This window comes from Eleutherodactylus coqui, chromosome 5, assembly GCF_035609145.1.
Source record: "Eleutherodactylus coqui strain aEleCoq1 chromosome 5, aEleCoq1.hap1, whole genome shotgun sequence".
Lineage (NCBI taxonomy): Eukaryota > Metazoa > Chordata > Amphibia > Anura > Eleutherodactylidae > Eleutherodactylus > Eleutherodactylus coqui.
This window is the reverse complement of record NC_089841.1, coordinates 263,094,662-263,108,495: the sequence shown is the minus strand read 5'-3', so window position 1 is coordinate 263,108,495 and position 13,834 is coordinate 263,094,662. Positions and strand designations below refer to the sequence as shown.

Sequence of the window (13,834 nt, the reverse complement as noted above, 5' to 3'; positions counted from 1 at the left end):
GATGGATGCAACACAAGTAGTGCAAGTAGTTTTTCAAGTAGTACAAACTCCTCCTTAAAGAAAGCTTGACTATCACTCATCCTGATCAGTGTTACCTGTGAAGCAAGTCGGGTTGGGGATTGTATATGATCTCGGGAAGCAGACACATTCTTTTCTTCTACTCTATGGATTAACAGTAAAATGTAAGTAAGCAAGCTGAAAGTACAGTAAGAAGGACATGATTTTAGAGGATTTATCCTGCTCTGTTTTGATAATGTTTATATATACTTATGGATTGTATTTGTGTTTAAGTCCTGATTTAGTCACTTCTAGTCAGAAGTTGGGTTCACAGAAGTCTTTGGGTGGTACGTACTCTAGTATCTGTGCTTGACACCTTATATATATTTTATTTTTAAGTCAAAGATGAAGGGCATTCCCACACAATCTACTTTAGGGAATATTGGATTCTTCTTACATTCTTTTAAGTGACTATTTAAAAAAAAAAAAAAAAAATAGCAGTAGACCAAAAAGGTAAAGAGCAACAACATCAGCATAGCTTTATAGACTTTGATCTGATATCTCCTTTTCAAATCTTTTGCTTTTGTGTTTTTTTTAAGTTAACCCCTTAATGACACAGCCTATTTTGGCCCAAAGTACTTAAAGGGGTTGTCCCGCGCCGAAACGGGGTTTTGTTTTTTTTAACCCCCCCCCCCCGTTCGGCGCGAGACAACCCCGATGCAGGGGTTAAAAAAACAAACCGGAGAGTGCTTACCTGAATCCCGGCGGTCCGGCGTCTTCATACTCACCTGCTGAAGATGGCCGCCGGGGTCTGCTCCCTCCGTGGACCGCAGCTCTTCTGTGCTGTCCATTGCCGATTCCAGCCTCCTGATTGGCTGGAATCGGCACGTGACGGGGCGGAGCTACACGGAGGCGGCATTCTGCACGAGCGGCCCCATTGAAGACAGCAGAAGACCCGGACTGCGCAAGCGCGGCTAATTTGGCCATCGGAGGCCGAAAATTAGTCGGCACCATGGAGACGAGGACGCCAGCAACGGAGCAGGTAAATATAAAACTTTTGATAACTTCTGTATGGCTCATAATTAATGCACAATGTACATTACAAAGTGCATTAATATGGCCATACAGAAGTGTATACCCCACTTGCTGCCGCGGGACAACCCCTTTAACAATTTTGGGGGGATTTTCATCTCCTCATTTTATAAGCCATAATATTTTTATTTTCTGTAGACATGGCCATACAAGGGCTTGCTTTCTGTATGCTGAAATTTAGTTTTTATTGGTATCATTTTTATGTACATAAAATGTATTGTATAACTTTTATTAATTTTTTTAGGGCAGGGAAAGCAAAACACATCAGTTCTGCCATGTTTTGTTTGCTTTTTTAATCATGCAGCATAAAAGACATAATACATTTTTTTCTGCAAGTCGGTATAACTATAACGGTACCAAAATTATAATTTTTTTAGTTTTTTCCACTATTGCACAATAAAACCCCTTTTTTGTAAAATATTATTTTTTCTACATCGTTGCCCTCAAAGTCTTTTGCCTGATGAGCAGTAGTTTTTAATGATACCATTTTGGGTTTCCGTAGAGCTTTTTTGATCACTGTTATTACATTTTTTGGGAGGCAAAAGGACAAGATAAGCATTTTGCCTTCGTTTTTATTTAGTTATTTTTTACAGTTTTTGCCGTGAAGGATATATAGTGAGTTCAACTTATTGTACAGGTCGTTACGGATACGATGATACCAAATATGAAGATTTTTTAATAAAACTTTTTTCTATACAAATAGGGGAAAGTGCCAAAAACATCCCACGCAATCCACAGGACAAAAGTTTACTTCCTGTTGTGTTAAGTACCCTGCAGCCATGACATAAACTTACATCCTGTGGCGTTAAGTTGTTAAAGGGGTTTTCCCACTGCAGACATCTATCCTCTATACGCAGGGGTTAATGTATGATTATCGAGGATTCAATCTCGAGATCTATGTGCCGTGAATCCTCCATGAAAATAGAGCAGTGATGCACATACGTGACCACCAATTAATTTTCTTCTGTGGGATGGAGGTTGTCAGTCGATTAATTGATCTCCCTCCATCCCATAGCTGTGAATGAAGCAGAGGTCACTCAACCACACCACCACTCCATTCTCATGAGATTTGGGGCACACAGATTTCAAGATAACTGGGGTTCCCAGCAGATGGAGCCTCATAGATTAGACATTTTTTTCCTATCCAGTACATAAGGAATAAATGTCTGTAGTAAGAAAACCCATTTACCCTCTTTTTTTCTTCTCATTAAAAGTTTGTATTCAAGTTTTTACAGATTATACAATCAGGTTTAACACTGATTCATAATGCAGATACATAAGTATATAAACCCATTATATAAAGTCATGCTTCAAGTATAGCACAATATTTTTATATTATTTGTGTATTCCTAACAATAAACTTTGGTAGGGAAGGAAGGGCAGTCACCTGGGATAAGAAAGGTGAGGAAAGTGTTTACTTAGTGCCAGTATATGTGGGTCAGAATGTTTACCTTTTTGTGAGTTGAGTTTAAGGTCTAAGGTCTTGCCATTCAGAGTAATTTCAACAACCTAAGGCCAGTAACAGCCCAATACTAGGTCTGATCACTGTTCACTGGTGCTCTGGGGACCTTGCTACCACCAAAGCTCCTATACAAGAAATTTATATAGCCAAGGTCCCCAGCATAAGTGGAAGGCAGAGAACCTATTTTGCTGGAAGAAAAAGATGCATTCCAGAAGGCAATGGTTGGAGATTAAATCAGTTAAAGATTCCATAGATGGAGAGACGGAGGATCTCCAGTTCTTAGCAATCAAAAGTACGGCTGATGGGTAAATATGGCACATTACTTCTTTTACTACTGGGGAAAACATCAACGCATATTGTGAGTAGAGCTAGTTCTGGGTTCACTGCAACAGATTTATTAGTTAATTCAAACACCAGTCTGAAAATAGCGGACCACCACTGATTGATCTTCGGGCATTCCCAAAATAACATGTAGGAGAGCTCCTGTTTGGCCACAATTGCGCCAACATAACTTTGAGCAGCCTGAGAATAGATGTGCCAAGTTGAAGAGGTAATAATACCATCTTAGAATTAATTTGTGGAAGATTTCTTGGAGCCTGGGACAGGTGCAAGCTTTCAAGGACCATTTAATAACCGTGGACCATTGTTCAATAGGTATAACCTTACCTTAGAGAATGTCGCCTCTTTATTGAGATAAATAGGAATAGATTTTGTAGTCTTAAGTCCTGATTTAGGTGGATCCAAGTGAAAAGCATGTAATTGTTGGTGAATTCTTTGATACAGTTGCAGGTGCATAATCAAATAACTTCTAATGCTAAGAAATCTTTAGAATTCAGACTCAGGCATGTTATAATGCTGTACCAGATCTGTATAAGGTTTGGTTTTCACCTAATAGACCAGATCAGCATTGCAAAGAATCCCTTTTTTAACCCAAAGTTGCTACTTGATACCTGGCATAAACAATTTGAGAGTCTCCAACAGGAACCAGACAAGGGAAAGGGTAACCTAAAATTTTAAAGGATTGCAGTAAAATAAACCACGCAATGAATGAGGAGAAAAACCCATTTGACCTGTTAATCACCGACATATTTTTTGTATTAATCGCCAATGAATGTTCTTTGTATTTTCATCATTGCATTGCAAGAGCCAACATTTTTTACATTTTTGATCAGCCTAGCTGTGTGAGGGCTTATTGTTTTGAAAGGAGTTATATTTTTTAATGGCACCAATATGGGGTACATATATCCCTTATTGTAAAACTTTTATTTCATTTTGCGGGTAGAATAGAAAAGAAACAAAAATATCACTATTGTATTTTGAGTTTTGTTTGGATGGCGTTCACCAAGTGGTAAAAATAAGATGATCATTTAATTCCTTAACACTCTAAAAAAACTTGTTAAACTTTTTGGTTCACCTTAGTTAAGTGCTTGTTTAATGATCACATGGCATCCAGGCCCTGAGGAAGCAAAGCAGCAGCAAACGATGATGCTCCCTCTACCATGCTTCACAGTTGGGTTGAGGCTTTGATGTTGGTGTATAGTACACTTTTTCCTTCTAACATAGTTTTGTGCGATCTATCAAAGTAGCACATTATTTACCCCACACGGTGAACGTCGTTCGAAAAAAAAAAAAAATAGAGAACACCAGAAATGCACTTTTTCAGTTACCCTGTATCACAGAAAAAGCGCAATAAAAAGTCGTACGTATTCCGAATTAGTACTAGCGGAAACTACAGGACATTCCACAAAAAATGAGCCATCGGTGAACTACGTCGACGGAAAAATAGAAAAGTTATTGCGCGCACAGGACGAGGGCAGAAAATAATTGAAAGAAATTAAATGTCTTTTTAAAAAAAAGAGTATTATAGTAAAAAAAAAAAATAAATTATACAAGTTTGGTATCGTAGCAATCGTACTGACCCATAGAATGAAGTTATCATGTCGTTTTTGTTGCAGTTTGTGCGCCGTAAAACAAGACGCACTAAAAGATGGCGGAATGTTTTTTTTTTTTCATTTTACTCCACTTTTTAAAAAGTTTTTCAGTACATTATATGGTACATTAAATAACACCATTGAAAAATATAACTTGTCCCGCAGAAAACAAGCCCTCATACAGCGACGTCGATGGATAAATAAAGGAGTTATGATTTTTTTAAGGGGGGGAGGAAAAACAAAAATGAAAAAAAAAAGGGCCACGTCATGAAGGGGTTAATGGTGGATCCTGTGTTATCTACTTAGAGGTATTTACCTTTCAGTGTAATTCTGCCTGTGATGTTAGTGAGATGACTGCTGTGAAACTTTCTCAAAAGAATATGAAGTATTAATCTATTATTAGGCAGCCTGCACATGGGCGGAAATCCCGCGGTGGGATTTCCCGTGGGATTTCCGCCACTGAAAGCCTGCATAGGAGTGCATTACAATACGCACTCCTATGCAGACGGCCGCGGTTTGGCCGCGCGAAATGTCGCGCGGCAAACAAACCGCGGCATGTCCTATCTTTGTGCGGGGCTCGCAGAGCCTCGCACAGATACGTCACTCACCCGGCCGCCGGCTCCGGTCTGCGCATGCGCCGGCTGCCCGGCAGCCGGCACATGAAAGAGCCGGGGCCGCCGGGCGCAGGTGAGTACGCGCTGCTCTCTGCAGGCGCTCGGGTCAGGTCCCGCGGCGAGAATTCTCGCCGCCGGATCCGACCCACTCGTCTGCAGGCGGCCTTAGGCTCCGTGGTCATGGTGAAAAATGCTAAATTATAGGATTTATTTAAAATTATAGATTATGACTGAAAAAAAACCCAAATAACCAAAAATTCTTAAACTCTTTAACACAAAAATGTGATTTATATAACAGTAATTTTCTGATGACACCAAAAGGTTATCACTATATCTATTTCATATTTTTTTTGATTAATAATAAATTCCTATGTTTTATTCATACTTGAAGCAGGAATCTCTTCTTTTCCGGGTTTCAGCAATGTTTTAGTAGGCTTTTTATAGCCTTGTACATCCCTATAACATGTTTCTGAAGTTATTTGCCTCAAGACATAATTCACACTTCGCAGTTTTTCTTGAGAAGAACATTTACGAGTAAAGAGGCTTTGTGTGCTTTCATTTAATAGCAGAGCACCTGTGAAACCCACAGTTCCAACCTCCTCTCCTTAACTGACACATCTTCAGCTAATTTACTCTTGGAGAAGTCATTAACACAGAGGTTTTACTTTTTTTCTTGCAGATGTAATATCCTGTTGTTTGACTTGTTTTTTTTTTCTTGCAGAGTGTCACTATGAGACCATCTGTTATTAAGTTAGAACGTCTTCTCCTTCTTAGTGTGGGTTTTGCTGGACTTCTGTTTATCATATATCATGGTGAAAATGAACCACCCACTTTAGACAAAAAACAAAATAACATTGCGATACAATTCCGCCTAACAGTTGCCCCAACTAAATTAAAAAAACCTAACTGGCTTCCTGGATGCCAGGAGAACAAATCCATGGAAAGTATTGATGGTTTTTTAAAACTGCCTGCACATATTCAGGATTTCCTGCGGTATAGGCATTGCAAGAGCTTTCCACAGATCCTTAACTCGCCGAATAAGTGTGGAGGTGCAGCAGCCTCAAGAAACGTTGTACTTCTGCTTGCCATAAAATCTTCTCCAGGTAACTATGAAAGACGAGCCATCATTCGTCAGACATGGGGGGAGGAAACCAGTTATAAAGGAGCTCAGGTGAAAAGGATTTTTCTCTCTGGAACTGCAAAGAATGAGCGTGAGGACCAACGTTTCAGATGGCTTCTTAAAATTGAGAGCCAGAAGTATGGAGATATCCTGCAGTGGGACTTTCATGACACATTTTTTAACCTCACCCTAAAACAGTTCCTGTTCCACGAGTGGCTAGATGAATACTGTCCAGGGGCAAACTTCATTTTTAATGGAGATGATGATGTATTTGTCAACACCTTTAATGTAGTCGCCTACGTACGTGGTCATGAAGCAGATAAGCACCTTTTTGTAGGTCAGGTAGTAGAAAATGGTTGGCCTATTCGTGAAGCTGGAAGCAAATATTATGTACCTGTACAAGTTACTGTTTCTGAGACCTACCCAAAGTACTGCGGAGGTGGAGGAATTGTCATGTCCAAATATACTGCCCATGTCATCTACAATAAATCTCATGACATCCAGCTGTTTCCTATTGATGATGTTTATCTAGGCATGTGTCTGAAAAAGGCCGGACTTGTGCCGGCGACTCACATTGGCATAAGAACGATGGGGGTGCGTGTACCCTCTGCGAAAAAGGATTCATTCGATCCTTGTTATTACAGAGAACTTTTAATGGTGCATCGTTTTATACCATATGAGATGTTAGTTATGTGGAACGCAATTCGAGATCCGCATCTTAATTGCGGCCATAAAGTATTTGTTTATTTAGGTGCATAATAGAAATGAACTGATATTGATTGAAAACTAAGAGCCATTTAAGGATGTTGTACCAGAATCACAAGATAACTTGCTGATCAGTAGGGGTCTCACTGCTGAGAACCCCACGGAATTTGAGGACCAGACTCCTGTGTCCCACTCTCCTGCCATTGCAGGGCACATGAGACCAAAATTCTCGAGATCAGCAGGGGTCTCAGCAGAGACCTCAATCGATCAGTAAATTATTTTCTATCGTGTGAATAGGGAATAACTTGAAATTCTGGTACAACCCCTTTAATTTACTGTTGAAATGTGATTATGTTTACTTAGTGGAGAAACTGCTGTAAAAGGTGTATTTATGTGATATGTTAATTTATTTATTTGCTTGTTTTTCATTAAAAAATCATTAAACAAAACTTGACCTTTGGTCATAAATATTGCTATATATTACCCTTTTATGATGTGTTTGACAATTAATCATAAGTAGAGAATCTCTTCAATTATACATTTAAAGGCATGAATTTTTTGGTCGGCTTAATTTCCATTTAGTGTAACTGAATTATTTACATAGTATGTTAGGCTGAATGAAGACAATGTTCATCTAGTACAGCCTGTTTCAACCCCTCAACCTTGTTGATTCAGAGAAAGGCAAAAAAAACCAATGAGGCAGAAGCCAATTAGCACATTTTGGGGAAAAATTCCTTCTCGACTCCATAATGGCAGTCAGAATTGTTATGGGAATAAATCATATTCCAGAAGATTTCACTGGTTTGCTCCAAATTGGTTAAAATGAGAAGCTTCATGCATGAATATATGCATTTGAACTCACGGATGTTATCCGTCAGCCCCAATATTCTTCTGGTTTATTCAAAGGAAGTACAATACAGATATACTGAATATGACGCACCAATTACATGCACGCCACCTGCCACAACATCATAACAACTCATGATTGTCCTAGTATGTAATGATGCTAATGATTAACATATGTTTACGCCCCAGGTGTATATCGCTATGTGAACACGTAATTCCTATATAGCCAAGTAGCATAGACTTTATTAACATTCCAATCTGGACCGAGAAATCTAAAGGAGGAGATAAGGAGTAGTTCCCATTTATAAACGGTGTGCATCCCAGGTCTTTCTCGTAAGAAACACATCTGGAGACAGTGCAACGTCCTGGGAACTGTGTGTAGGAGTATGTTGGAAATACCGCACAAGAATGCAACACACACAGTGTACAGTATTGAACCAGTTAACCATTAGCTATTTCCTATGAAGGTGGATATATGAATATATATATATATATATATATACTTGCATAGGCTGATTTAAGAAACACATTTATGTTACTATTATTGCAACAGAATAATCCCTGGATCAACCTTTGATAGTTCCTACCTGACTGTAAGACCCAGATCAACAACCCGCTGGTCACCTAATGTCTATATCCTGTAATATAATAAACATGCCTCCGTTTCCATACGTCCTGCTTTTTAGAACCTCATTTGTAATTAGACTTTTAAAGCCAGTCTCGCTTTAAAATGGCTTTTCCACTAAAGACATTTATCCTATTTCAATATATTTCAGCCTTTTAAAGCCACTATCATTTGTTAAGCATACTAACTAGAAAAGCCTGTTACGGCAACTATCTAGGCTAGGCCTCGTGGCTGTATTTGGCTGAGTTAGAATACTTAACTAACAACGCCGTAATTTACTAAAGATCTTTGGGAGCCATATATTGAAGTAGGTGGTTTCCACAGCGTTCTGGTACATTATATGAACAAAATGGGCTTATTTGATATGTAAGCGTTGTAGTTTATAGGAGAACATTTACTGACAATGTAGCGGTTTGAAGTAACAGAACACTGGGGTGCTTATAAACAAATGTAACTATCAGTTCCTCAATGCATTCAGGGGGGTTCCTAAGAAGACACGACCCCAAGCGGGCCCTCCAGAATGAAAGCAGCTGGAGATACTCCATATATAGCAGTTTCTGCTCTGGCCGAGATGCCTGCAGCTCATTGAATGATGGGAAAACCCCGGAACTCACGATTTGGCAGCATCGAGTATCCTCCTCCTCCCGCCACCCCAGAAATCCCAGTCTCTCCTGCCCCAGGGGAACACCGGATTGTGAAATATGGGGGTCAAGGCTTCCCTGCGGATCGCAATGTTGCCTCTGGTAGTCAGTCTGTCCCACACGTCGAAACAGTTCAGAGTCAATGGAGTATGAGATAATGTCTCAGGTCTATCTGCCACCGGGATCTATGGTAGCAGTCACAAATAGGGACAGATCAGAGTCCCTTCCAAGGCCACCCATTGCTTTGAAGCGGCACGGTGATGCGAACCTATAAGTCTGGTGAGGACAGCAACCCAATAGTAGATTTTGAGGTCCGGTAGACCAACTAGCTCCCCAGTGCTTTGTGCATGACATGGTCTGATAGCTGATACGGCTATTCTTCCCTCCCCACACAAATCTGCAGAACAATCCGTTTACCCGGATCTGCACCGAAAGGTTCCCATACAACACCAGAATCTATCTAAAAAATCTAGGCCCCAGACCTAATTGCATCAGCACAGAACTTAGAAAGTCCCACCTAACACTGTTGAAGGCCTTTTCTGCGTCCACAGAGAGGAGCAAAATGGCTGCGACAAATGTTGGGCCTGAATAATCAGCAGGGGGATCTTATTGGTATTGTCTCTAGCTTCTTTCCCCTTTACAAATCCAACCTGGTTGTTGTATATACAGGCCGGCAGAATGGGAGCCGACCTGCCTGCTAGGACCTTGGAAAAAACGTAACATCCAGATTGATGAGCGAAATAGGGACGGTAACTGGAGCATACTCCTGGGTCTTTCCAAGGTTTGGGGAGCACTGTATTGTGGGCCATAAGCGACTGAGGGGGAAAAGGAGCTGAGGGTAATATTTGATTAATTGTATCCTGCAGGATTGGAGTAAGGATTTCCCAAACTTGTTGGGGCGGGAACTTTCCCAATGGTGAGGATTTAATAGCCTTATTAATTTCCTTTACCGTAAAATCCAACTCCAAGGCCTCTATAGTCTACCCTAAAATACTCAAAAGGGCCGTCGCCTGTACATAGTCATCAATCCTATCCTTCTGGCTGGTAGGCGTCATATCAGCTAGTTGCCCTTTTATATTATAGAGCCATGATAATATGCTCTGAATGTTTCTATGATCTCCCTGGGATCGTGTCTTTTTTGGCCTGTACTACCTGCAATGTGAGGTAAGTATGTTAGGTTAGTCTTATTGCAGAGGAAGCGCGCAAGCCAGCGGCCGCATTTGTTCGCATATTCGTATGAGTAATGCTACAGTCTATCTCTGAATCGCAGGTATTTTTAGTCCAGGAGATGTCTTAATTCCTCCCTAGCATTTAGTAATTCATTTTAAGTCGATGAGGCTCCTGCCTGTCGGAACAACTTCTCCAGATTGGCTACTCTGTCTAGCAGGGAGATAATCTTGGCCGCCCTCTCCCATTTCAGGCGTGCCCCATGTTTGATAATGACTCGTCTCAGAACACATTTGAGTGCCTTCCATTGGACTGGTTTAGATGTTGTGTCAGCTGTGTGATCGCTACGAAAATTCCCAATGGTGCCATGTAGATCTGCACAGCACAACAGGTCGTTTAAAAGATTGTCGTTGCTTACACGAAGTCAAGCAGACCATAGAGACATTCACGGACACACATAGACTAGATACAACATCCCCGACAGTTCAGTGGGAGGCCCTGAAATGAGTCCTAAGGGGGGTTTTCATCTCTCACGGGACGCGTCTCAAGAGGGACAGGACAGGCAGGTTATCAGATCAGATATCGCAACTAGACAGAGCAGGCCAACAAATCAAAATCCACTCCGGGTCTAAATGCGGAAATCTCAAATCTGTGGCAGCAGGTGCTAGGGATATTGGATAAAATTGGTATACAAATTACTTATGTATACGGGATAGATTTAAAGGGAAATTTTATGAATATGGCAATAAAAGCGGTTCGTGGTTAGCTAGAGCATTGATCCCCCGGGTTAGTCAAACACACATATTCATGATGAACTTGAAAGAAAAGGGGAAAATCTTTGCGACAAAAGATATACTGGAATGCTTCCAGAACTATTACAGCGAGCTCTATAACATAGACAATGTGGTAGATCCGACGGTGATTAGACAATATTTACTGGCACATGCCCCAAAAGCTATACCCACGGACAAATCAGAAGCACTAGAGGAGGACATACTCATTCAGGAGATCGTTAGAGAAATCAAGGACCTAAAAATAGGGAAAAGCCCGGGTCCTGATGGTTTCACGCCCAGGTTTTACAAAACCCTGGGCGATCTCCTCTCCCCTATCCTGAGTAAGGCCTTCAACGTAATCTCGGACACATGTACCTTTCCACCACAAACCCTGCATGCCACCATTACAGTAATCCCAAAACCTGGAAAAGATCCTACGACGTGCGAGAACTATCGCCCTATTTCTCTACTAAATATCGACACGAAAATTTTCGCTAAAATTATAGCCATCCGACTACGACCATTGACTCCGGGGATTATCAACAGAGACCAAGTGGGATTTGTCCCTGGAAGGGAAGACAGGGACAACACCATAAGGACACTCTCTCTGATAGAGCGGGCAAAGGAGGCAAATATGCCACTATGCTTTCTCTCAGTTGACGCCGAAAAGGCTTTCGACCCAGTCAATTGGACGTTCTTAGAAGCTACGCTGAGGCAGATAGGCCTAGGTGATAGGTTCAGAAAATGGATAATGGCCCTATACAACAACCCGACAGCCCAAATACGAGTTAACGGCTCACTCTCTAATCCAGTCAGTATAAGGAATGGAACGCGCCAGGGATGCCCCCTCTCCCCGACATTATACACATTAGTAATGGAATCACTAGCGAATGCCATTAGAGAAAACAAAGAAATAACGGGATACAGAGTAGCAAGGAGTGAGCACAAGGTTACCCTATATGTGGACGATCTACTGGTCTACACGACGAACCCCAAAATGGCCCTACCTGTGATCTTAAGTGAATTCGAAAAATATAGCCAGGTCAGTAATTTTAAGATCAATCTGGCCAAATCGGAAATACTAAATATTACACTTCCTACTGAGGAAATTACACAACTAAAAACTAGGTTCCCTTTGAGATGGCGGGAGGACCACATAAAATATTTAGGGGTGGCTCTTTCTCCTGACACGGGGAAACTATACGAATTAAATTTTGAACCCATCCTCACCACAGTAATGAAGGATTTAGATAAATGGCGACCAATGAACCTCTCTTGGCTCAGTAGAATTAATGCATAAAAATGAACTCCCTGCCCAGAATCCTCTACCTCTTCCAAACGCTACCTATAAAAATTCCAAGAGATTACTTTAAAAGATTTCAAAAAGTAGCAACCTGCTTCATATGGAAGGGTTCTAGGCCACGACTCAGTTATAGACTAATGACGCAGAGAAAGGATAGAGGGGGACTGGGACTCCCGGACATACGTCTATACTACAGAGCGGCAATCTGCAAGGTGCTATTAGATCTAGTACGTAGAGGACCTTTGGAACACTGGGTAAAATTAGAACAGGCAACCACATCAGTACGAATCCAGGGGTTATTCTGGTTGAAGGGAGGTCTGGGCAGACAGGGAAGCAGGGTCTCCCCTCTAATGAATTCAGTGTTGGAAATCTGGGATGGTTTCGCAGTTAAGAGCGAACTAGTTAGAGTGCCAGGCCCCTGGACACCCTTGATGGGAAATCCGGATTTCCCACAGGGAGATGGTGGACTGCCCCTACTGGAGGGATTGAGATCACAGTTCCCTAGAGTGCGTGACATTGTGAGGATAGACGGAATGTTAAAACTGAACGAGCTTTCAGGAGAGGGGGGGCACGGGCCAATCTGACAATGCCATCAACACCATTTGAGGTGCTATGTGATGCCCCTGGAAAAAAGAGGGGTGAAATCTCCACGGTCTATGGAATGCTGGTAGCCGAGGAAGGGTCGGGACTCCGGGGGCGGATATAGGAGGGGGAGGTGGGAGGTGGAGCTGGGGCGAAATGTGTCAGATGAGGACTGGGCGAAAGCCCTGTGCATGACGCATAAGATGATGGTATCGGGCTGCCACCAAGAATTGAACTATAAATTACTTACATGTTGGTACCGTACCCCAGCGCGACTCACTAGATTCTACCCAGGGGTGTCAGACCTATGTTGGAGATGCATTACAGAAGTAGGGACACTTACACATATCTGGTGGTCCTGCCCACAGATCATGCCTCTTTGGAAGGCAATAGAGGGACTATATTTGGAGGCTCTGATTGGAGGCTCTCTAACTCTCTCACCGGAAATCGCTCTACTGTCGGTTTTGCCGGGCCCAATAGGGGTCAACAAGAAGAGAATCCTTCGATTCTTCATCTTAGCAATGAGGGTTACGATTCCCCGACTCTGGAGATCTCAAGTTCCACCATCTAAGCTGAACTGGGTAACAGCTCTTGATGAGACAGGCTGATAACAAATATCCAGCTTATCACACGACTTGGTAACCGTGGCTAACCTTCCGCAAGTCGGCAGATTCCGATAAGTGGTTGGTGGAGGGGGACTTACCTGTTCGGTAAGAGGTCATGAGATAGGTGGACGCTTGGGAGCATGAGGATCTCTTTACAATTCTACTCTTTTACTCTGTCTTTACTACCTTTCCTTCTTTCCCCAACTTTCCAATCCCCCTCTTTTCTTTTCTCTTTTCCTCCATGATTAGTCATTTGCATTTTCTTTTAAGCTGGTTGCCAGTCCCGATGGACACAGCGCCCCAGGGCCGATGTTCGGGGGCAGGGTGAACATCGGGTATCAGAATTTAAAGGGGTTGTCCCGCGAAACAAA

At 41.9% G+C, this 13,834-nt stretch overlaps 1 protein-coding gene across 1 annotated transcript; it reads left to right on the top strand.

Annotated features, from left to right (window-relative positions):
• Nucleotides 1–5,820: 5,820 nt before the first annotated feature.
• LOC136628970 (N-acetyllactosaminide beta-1,3-N-acetylglucosaminyltransferase 3-like) lies at nt 5,821–6,975 on the top strand. The gene has a single exon (XM_066605043.1). It carries the CDS (start codon nt 5,827–5,829, stop codon nt 6,973–6,975), a length of 1,149 nt encoding a protein of 382 aa, XP_066461140.1. The 5' UTR covers nt 5,821–5,826.
• The last annotated feature ends 6,859 nt before the right edge of the window (nt 6,976–13,834 follow it).

Coding starts and splice junctions, on each gene's coding strand:
- LOC136628970 (XM_066605043.1), top strand. CDS start 5,827: ATGAGACCATCTGTTATTAAGTTAGAACGTCTTCTCCTTCTTAGTGTG.